We start from the raw sequence: 7,187 nt of genomic DNA, 5'->3' as shown, positions 1-7,187 counted from the left end.
CGCTGGGTGGGATATAGGGCAATGAGCGTTGAGCAGTGTGCGATGAGCAATGAGCAATGAGCAGTGAGCAGCCCCTCCCTAAACAAAGTGAAGCGCAGAACGGGGTCCGGTGGATGGGAGGCAAGGAAACGCGGGGGGTTGCCACGTGCGCTACCGCCGCCGCCGCAGGCAGCACCCCTGCGGCGGCGGCAGCGGCAGCAAGCCGTGGACCCAAACGCCGTGCCGCCGCCGCCGCAGGCAGCACCCCTGCGACGGCGGCGGCAGCAAGCCGTGGACCGAAACTCCGTGCCGCCGAGTCCCGTGGCTGTGGCCGTGGGCTTCTGGCAGGAAACTACGGCCGCAGCTCGGCAGCACGGGGGCGTCGCAGCGTGCCGCCGCCGCCGCGCTGCCCCCCGGGCACGGCGGCGGCGGCAGCAAGCTTGGGCCCAAACGCCGTGCCGCCGAGTCCCGTGGCTGCGACCGTAGACCGTGGGCCGGAAACTGCGGCCGCAGCTCGGCGGCACGTGGTTCTGGTCAAATCGCCAAGCGTGCAGCAGCGCCGAACCACGCTTCCCGGCCTCGGCGCATGCCTTCAGGGGCCCCCTATCGCTGGGCACACCCCTCCAACACCGAACATGCGCCCGGGGGGGAGGGCGGCCCGGGCGGCCCAGGCCAAAGTGGGCCGCCCTCGAGCAAGAGGCGGCCGGGCTGTGTGCTGAATGAATGAATGAATGAATTTAGAGGTGCGCCAGGCACTGCCCCTGCCATTGATAGTGCCCAAGCATGTTCTGGCTGCTTGATGTCTGACAAGCTTGTTGCCACCCTGTGTCCTCTGCAGGCAGCCCCTTTGAGGAGAGCAAGCGGCGGCTCATGGTGCCGCTGCTGTACATTCTAGCCGCCAAGTGGGTGTTGTACGTGGCATTCGCCATCTTCTCCTTCGTCGTGGTCTATGCCATCGAGGCAAGTACCAGTGGGCAGCGGGCGCATCGTCATGGTGACACGGAATGCGGGCTTTTCTCTTTTGTTTTCAAGAGCGCCTGCTGTGACCCTGGCTGGCGCTGGCTGCAGACGCATTGCTGGGCGTCTGGGCTCAGGACGCTGGCGGAGGCCGCCCTGTGGACCTCAGTCTTTGTGTACCTGGGCATCTTGTGAGCATGGCCGTACGCCTGCAGGGGCTGCCAGTCCATGGCCTGGCGGGGCTGGGAAGGTCACTCGCCATCTTGGGACCACCCGTCCCGTGCCGCCCCCGGCCCCGCAGCCTGACCTTCTTTTTCGCGCTCAACGCTCTGGCCAAGCACAACCCGCAGACTCGGTGGCAGCTGCGCATCCAGACCGCGTCCCGCCTGCTGGGCTGCTACGATGTGCTGATGCGGGCGCAGCTGGGGGAGGAGTGAGCTGCAGTCGGCCTGCTGCGGGCATGCCGCTGCACATGTGACAAGCAAGGGGATGCCAAGTGGCTGCTGTTGAGGCATGTATGTACATACTTGCGTTGCTGTGCGCCGTTGCCGCAGGAACACAGGGAAGGCAGTGCTGGAGGAGCTGGCCGCCTCCTTTGCCCGTCTTTTTGGAGTGATCGATTTGGAGAAGACAGACATCGTGTGTGGACTGACGCTGGTGCAAATAATGCAGGTGAGGCAGTGGTGCCTTGGGCAGGCGCCACTTCTTTCCCGGGATTGGCACATTCACGCGGGTGTCCCCCATCAAACGGGTGCAGGCACAGCAGCGCAAGGCCGTCATTGCAGACCGGCTGCGCCAAGCTGGCATCCCCGTCAGCCACAACTGGCGCCAGCTGTCGCGCGGCGGGGCGCTGCAGGCAGCTTGCCAAAGCGCTTCCGGCGCCAGTGCAGGCGCAGACGGAGCTGCGGAGGCGGGCGACAGTGGCAGCACTGGTTGGGTGGATCTCTATCTGGAGCTGCGCCAGGGCTGCCAGCAGTACGGGCAGCCCGCTGCCAGCGGGCGCACCGGTGGGCGCAGCGGCAGCCAGGTGCAGGGCGATGTGTGCCTGGATCTGGATGCCGCCTTCAACAGATGGCTCAAACAAACATCTGGTGAGCACCTCCGGGGCCCTGAGTGTGGCCCCTTGGTTGCTGAGAGCTTCCTGCATTTGGCTGCCATGAATGAGCCGTGCCGCCATGCTGCAGAGGGGCGCAGCATGTGCCTGACTCCCTCCCACTGGGGCGCCAAGCTGGCCCCGCAGCTGACCCCCAAGCAGAGCGCCGAAATCTACACGGGTTTGTGCAGGCAGTGCAGCAGGGATGAGGTGCATACCCTGGTCCCCTGGTGGCCACCAAGCTTCTGCAGAATCAGCACACACATGGATCTTCCAGTGTTGTTGCCCCTCCGCGCTTGCCGTGCAGGCTGCAGGAACTACGTATCGCGCGAGGCGCTGGAGGAGGTCAAACGCTGGGCTAAGTTTGCTGCCGCCGCCTACGGCAGCATGGCGTACATTTGGAACCAGCCCAAGTGAGTAAATGCGGTGGGGTGGCGGGTGCAAAGGCAAAGCTGCACTGGCGTGCTCCTCCCTCGTCAGACAGCAGAAGTGCTGGCTGGCAGCCAGCAATGGGACCTCGGTCGCCCTCTCCGCTCTGCCTCTGCAGGAGCTTCTACTGCCTGTCTGCTGGCTACCACCGCGCGCGCTCCGACCTGCGCCGCTCCACGAGGCCAGCCAGCGCGGTGCTGGCCGCCGCCAAGCCGCCGGTGCGGCAGAAGCTGGAGGAGTCTGGGGAGTATCTGGAGCATTACGTGGGGGCAATGAAGGTGAGCCCAGGGCTTTGCCCCTCGCGGCGCACACACGGACATCGGGGCTGCACAGCCACCCAGCACAGCGCTGCAACTTTAGAGAGCCTTGCCTGAGCTTGCTCGAGGTTCGTGCGCAGGTGGCTGGCATCAGTGCCGGCGATTTTGTGTACTGCTCCTTTGCCAACCTGGCGCTGGGAGCCACACCCTACAACATCACGCTGCACAGGCGCGGCGCTCCTGGTCGCTGCCACCATGTCAAGCTTGCTGCTAGCAGGCTCTCCTCGCCTCGACCATGTACATGCGGCTGTGTTGCAGAGCATCCCGCACGGCGGTCCTGGCACTACGCGGCTCCAATAGCATGGAAGACCTATTGACCGACATCATCGACCGCCCCGTGGCAATCACCGACTGGCTGCCAGGCGCCTTTGTTGAGGTAAGCGATATGCCCCACAGCACCAGGGCACGCTGGTGTCGCCTGGGCACGTGCCTCGCTCCATGCCAGACTTGCAGCTGCCCCCAGCTCGTGCAGGAGTTTCCCGAATGCGCCAGCGACGTCTTTGCCCACATGGGCATGTACACTGCAGCCAAGGCGGTGCTGCAGGTGCGGACTGCAAGCACTGCCCCTGCTGCCGAGTGAAGGTCCTGCTCGCTCCCCTCAGTGGCGGCAAATTGTGCACGTCCAGTCTCAGCACACGCGCCCCGCCCGCCCGCCTCGCAGGACCTCAACCAGCACCAGATCCTGCCCATCCTGCTGACGGGCGCGCCCCTGGCCTCAGACGTGCAGCAGCGCCAGCAGGCCTGGCATGCCCCCGACGAGCGCCAGCTGCGCTGGCAGGCGCAGCGTATCAGCCGCGCCAGCCAGCGGACTGCCAGGGACTCCCGCTTCAGCAGCTGGGACAGCAGCAATGAGGACTGGGGCTTGCCCGCTCAGTCGCCGCCACGCTCGCCAGCTCACTCGCCCCGAGGCCCTGCCAGAGATGGCAATGCCGAGGCGGCTGGCAATGGCGACACCAGCACGAGTGCAGGCAAGGGCGGGGCGCAGCAGCGGCTGGAGGAGCGGCTGTCTCCTGCCGACTACCAGCGCCTGCTGCAGGGGCGGGGCCTGGACTGCCGGGGGTGGAAGCTGGTGGTGACGGGGCACAGTCTGGGCGCGGCTGTGGCGGCGCTGGTGGGCATGCACCTGCGCGACTGGTGCCCAGGTGCGGCCGCCTCTTCACCTTGTTTGCTTCGCCGTATTAGAGCCGCTTTGCAGCGTCGCCACACCACCTGCCGGGAGCGGCCACCAACCTCTGATGTGCCGGGGTGCGTCTGCAGGCACCCAGGTGTTTGCCTTTGACCCTCCCGGCGGCATGACAACCGCCAACCTGGCGCACGCCGTGGAGGGCTTTGTGACCAGCGTGTGCGTGGGCAAGGACTCCATCAGCCGCCTGGGCACGTTGACATTTGACAGGATTATGGACCAGGCAAGATGTGAAGCCCCCCTGCACATGCCGTCTGCAACAGCAGTAGCCTGAAGCAAGGAAGAATCCAGCATTCACAAAGGCCCCAACAGTTTTCAGACCCTTGTCCTTTCTGGAAACTCGCCCCTGGTGCAGCTCGTGATTGCGCTGGCCCGCACACGCCTGACCAAGCTGCGCGTGCTGGGGGGCCTGCGCTCCAAGGCGCTGCGGTCCCTGTCCCCCGAGGAACTCTTCCACCCCATCGACCGCATCCCGCCCGAGCCTCTCAACATCCTCAGACAGTGAGTTCAGTTGCAGACACAGTGCTGCCCACCAGCCTCTGGGACCTACATGGCCGCCGTGGTCTCATCTTGTCCTATCAGCGGCCTGATGCGCTGCCCACCCCGCTTGCCTCTCCTGGCATGCAGGTATTTTTCCGGCAAGTGTCGTTTCTCGCACCTCTTTGTGCCCATGCTGCCGCCCGGCCGCGTCATGATGCTGCGCCGGCTCAAGGGCCCCGCCGCGGGCCGGCCCGAGGGCAACTGGCGGCAGCGGCGGCACCAACAACAACGCGGCTACAGCTGGGATGCTGTGTGGATCGAGCAGTCGGAGCAACTGATTGAGGAGGGCATCCTGCTCAGCCAGCGGCAGGCCAGCGACCACTACACCGCACGCCTCATGCAGGTGCTTGGCGAGCTGACGAGGCAGGCGCCAACCGCGCAGCAGGCGGCGCAGGAGGGGCGGGGCGAGGACTGAACGGCGGGGGGGCGGCTGCATCTGGCTTGCCAACCTGAATGCATTCCTGCAAGCAAGCAGCAACAGGATGTACCATACTCCACACTACCCTTGGCAGGCCAGGGGCGGCGCCCTGTCAGCATCAGCATGTTGATGTTCGCATGTCCACATTCCAACCGGCGCTGTCCCTATTGATGCATGCGTTGCACTGTATGGGCTGCCAGTGGGCCGCCTGCACGTTCCATCCTGCGCCGGTTGTTCCCCGCTGCTCGAGCGCTCGGTTGATGACCCGAACGCAGTTGACAGCCGTGTGATAAGCAGCAGCTAAGCCGCGGATCGCGCTTGCGGGTTGTGCGACAGCTGCGGCCCCCGCCCGCCGCTGCTGCGCCGCCGCAGCTGCCGCCATGCCTTCGCTCACACTGTATCGCAGCCAGTACCACTTGGCCTCCGACTCCATGCCCTTCCTGGGGGTGAGGGTGCTCGCCAGTTCATGCTGCCCTCGCGTTCCATAACTTGCCAACTGCGTGGCTGCGCCAGCGCCTCGCCATCTGCTTGACAATCTAACACCACTGCCTCCTCGCTCTCGCCCCTTGCCGCCCTAGGTCTTTTTGTTCGTTCCGTCCTTTGCGCTGCTCATCTGTTATGCTGTGTTCCTCGCCATCTGGCACTCCCCGCCGCCAGCCAGCTGCACCGGTAGCCAGCCAGCCATGCGGCAGTCGGTGGTGTTTGGAATGTTGGGCCTTGCTGTCTTCAACGTGCTTGCCGCTGCCTTGATGATAGTGATCGGGCTGCAAGGTGCGGAGGTCTGATGGGTGGGTCGTCAGCAGAACACTGCTGGGTGGATTTCTGCACGCAGTGGACTCTAATCGAAAAGGCGTGCCTCTGGTTTGCAGGCACGCCTTTCGAGCCCAGCAAGCGCCGCGCCATGGTGCCGTTGCTCTACATCCAGGCGGTGAAGTGGGTGGCCGGCATCGGCTTCTCCGCATACTGCTTCTGGGCCGTTTACAACATCGACGTGAGCTGGCTGCTGGACTCCCGCCACCCTGACACTGTGGTACCATTGCTCATCTGCCCACCTCAAACTGGTGCTGCCTGCAGGTCACCTGCTGGACTACCGACCTGCTGCGGCTGATGAAGGGGACCCTGTGGGGCTCCATGGCGCTGTATACCACGCTCCTCCTGTTCTTCTACTTCGCCCTCAATGTTCTGGCCGACTACTCGCCTGAGAAACGGTGGCAGATCCGCCTGAAGAAGCTCTCGCACATGCTGGGCTGCTACAGCACGCTGACGCAGGCGGGCCCAGGACAGGAGTGAGCGGCCTGGCCAGCGCTGGCTGCTGCCAGCACCTATGGCATGGCATTGCTCGGCTTGCCGCGCCTCCTTGGCTCATGAATTCCCTGGGTCGGCCTCGTGGGTGCAGGACCTCTGGCGAGACTCCCCTGGAGGAGCTAGCTGCCTGGTTTTCGCGGTTCTTTGGCAATGTGAGTCCATGGGTTCTTCTCTTGCAGTCCCGCATCTGGTCCTGCTGCTGCACAGGTTCAGCACGCCACCAAATAGTGATGATACTCACGCCACGTGCAGATCGACCTGGAGAAGAGCGATGTGCTGGCGGGGCTGGCCCTGGTGGAGATCATGCAGGTGTGAGGGAGCACCACAGCTGGGCCCGTAGCATTCACTTGCTCTTTATGGGTGTAAGATGGACAGACAGACGGGGATCCTGTGCCACCGACCGCACCTGCCGTTGGCTGCCACCTGTCGCCGGCATGGAACCCCAGGCACATCGCCTCCTTCCTGCTGCCTGCCCTCCTGGCTGCAGGTGCACCAGCGCAAAACGGTGATTGCTGAGCGGCTGCATCAGCATGGCGCGATCGCCGACAGCAGCTTGCAAGAAGTAGAAGCCAAAGCGGCCAGAGCCGTGAAGAAGCCAGGGCAGGAGGCGGAGCAGGCGGCAGCAGGCGCCAGCCGGCAGCAGGCGGAAGCAGGTGGCACCAGGCAGGAGGCAGCAGGCGCCAGCCAGCAGCAGGCGGAAGCAGGTGGCAGCAGGCGCCAGTCAGGGGACTACCACAGCCCACAGCCCGATGTGGAGATAGACATGGATGGCCTGTTCAGGCAGTGGATGCGGGACGTCTCAGGTACAGGCTCGGCCAAAACATTGCCCTGCATTATTTGCACCGGGTGTTGCCTACTGCCTGGCACCTGGCGTTGGTGCCTGCCAGGAGTGTGCCATGCTTGAGCGGAGCTGGCTTGGTTTGTGTGCAGGGGGCGCCCGCGAGTGCCTGACGCCCTCCCACTGAT

General features: G+C 64.8%; 2 protein-coding genes across 2 annotated transcripts in view; both read left to right on the top strand.

Annotated features, from left to right (window-relative positions):
- The window catches only part of CHLNCDRAFT_139524 (hypothetical protein), a gene marked incomplete at both ends in the record, with an annotated part of 5,685 nt that extends 772 nt beyond the window's left edge, over window positions 1-4,913 (top strand). Inside the window, 15 exons of the mRNA XM_005844039.1 lie at window positions 169-295; window positions 818-924; window positions 1,048-1,127; window positions 1,238-1,369; window positions 1,491-1,608; window positions 1,694-2,027; window positions 2,121-2,210; window positions 2,337-2,442; window positions 2,577-2,736; window positions 2,993-3,151; window positions 3,248-3,319; window positions 3,437-3,917; window positions 4,033-4,121; window positions 4,314-4,459; window positions 4,586-4,913. Coding sequence (XP_005844101.1) covers window positions 169-295; window positions 818-924; window positions 1,048-1,127; window positions 1,238-1,369; window positions 1,491-1,608; window positions 1,694-2,027; window positions 2,121-2,210; window positions 2,337-2,442; window positions 2,577-2,736; window positions 2,993-3,151; window positions 3,248-3,319; window positions 3,437-3,917; window positions 4,033-4,121; window positions 4,314-4,459; window positions 4,586-4,913 — 2,529 coding nt within the window. The remainder of the gene's footprint in view (window positions 1-168; window positions 296-817; window positions 925-1,047; window positions 1,128-1,237; window positions 1,370-1,490; window positions 1,609-1,693; window positions 2,028-2,120; window positions 2,211-2,336; window positions 2,443-2,576; window positions 2,737-2,992; window positions 3,152-3,247; window positions 3,320-3,436; window positions 3,918-4,032; window positions 4,122-4,313; window positions 4,460-4,585) is intronic.
- A 383-nt stretch (window positions 4,914-5,296) lies between these two features.
- The window catches only part of CHLNCDRAFT_139523 (hypothetical protein), a gene marked incomplete at both ends in the record, with an annotated part of 5,019 nt that continues 3,128 nt past the window's right edge, over window positions 5,297-7,187 (top strand). Inside the window, 7 exons of the mRNA XM_005844038.1 lie at window positions 5,297-5,362; window positions 5,495-5,687; window positions 5,786-5,907; window positions 5,991-6,202; window positions 6,313-6,373; window positions 6,474-6,530; window positions 6,709-7,024. Of these exons, the coding sequence (XP_005844100.1) occupies window positions 5,297-5,362; window positions 5,495-5,687; window positions 5,786-5,907; window positions 5,991-6,202; window positions 6,313-6,373; window positions 6,474-6,530; window positions 6,709-7,024 (1,027 nt within the window). The remainder of the gene's footprint in view (window positions 5,363-5,494; window positions 5,688-5,785; window positions 5,908-5,990; window positions 6,203-6,312; window positions 6,374-6,473; window positions 6,531-6,708; window positions 7,025-7,187) is intronic.

Source organism: Chlorella variabilis (genome assembly GCF_000147415.1).
Source record: "Chlorella variabilis unplaced genomic scaffold CHLNCscaffold_25, whole genome shotgun sequence".
In the NCBI taxonomy this organism is placed as follows: Eukaryota; Viridiplantae; Chlorophyta; class Trebouxiophyceae; order Chlorellales; family Chlorellaceae; genus Chlorella; species Chlorella variabilis.
Note: the sequence above shows the minus strand (reverse complement) of the source record. Positions and strands in the feature narration are given on the sequence as shown.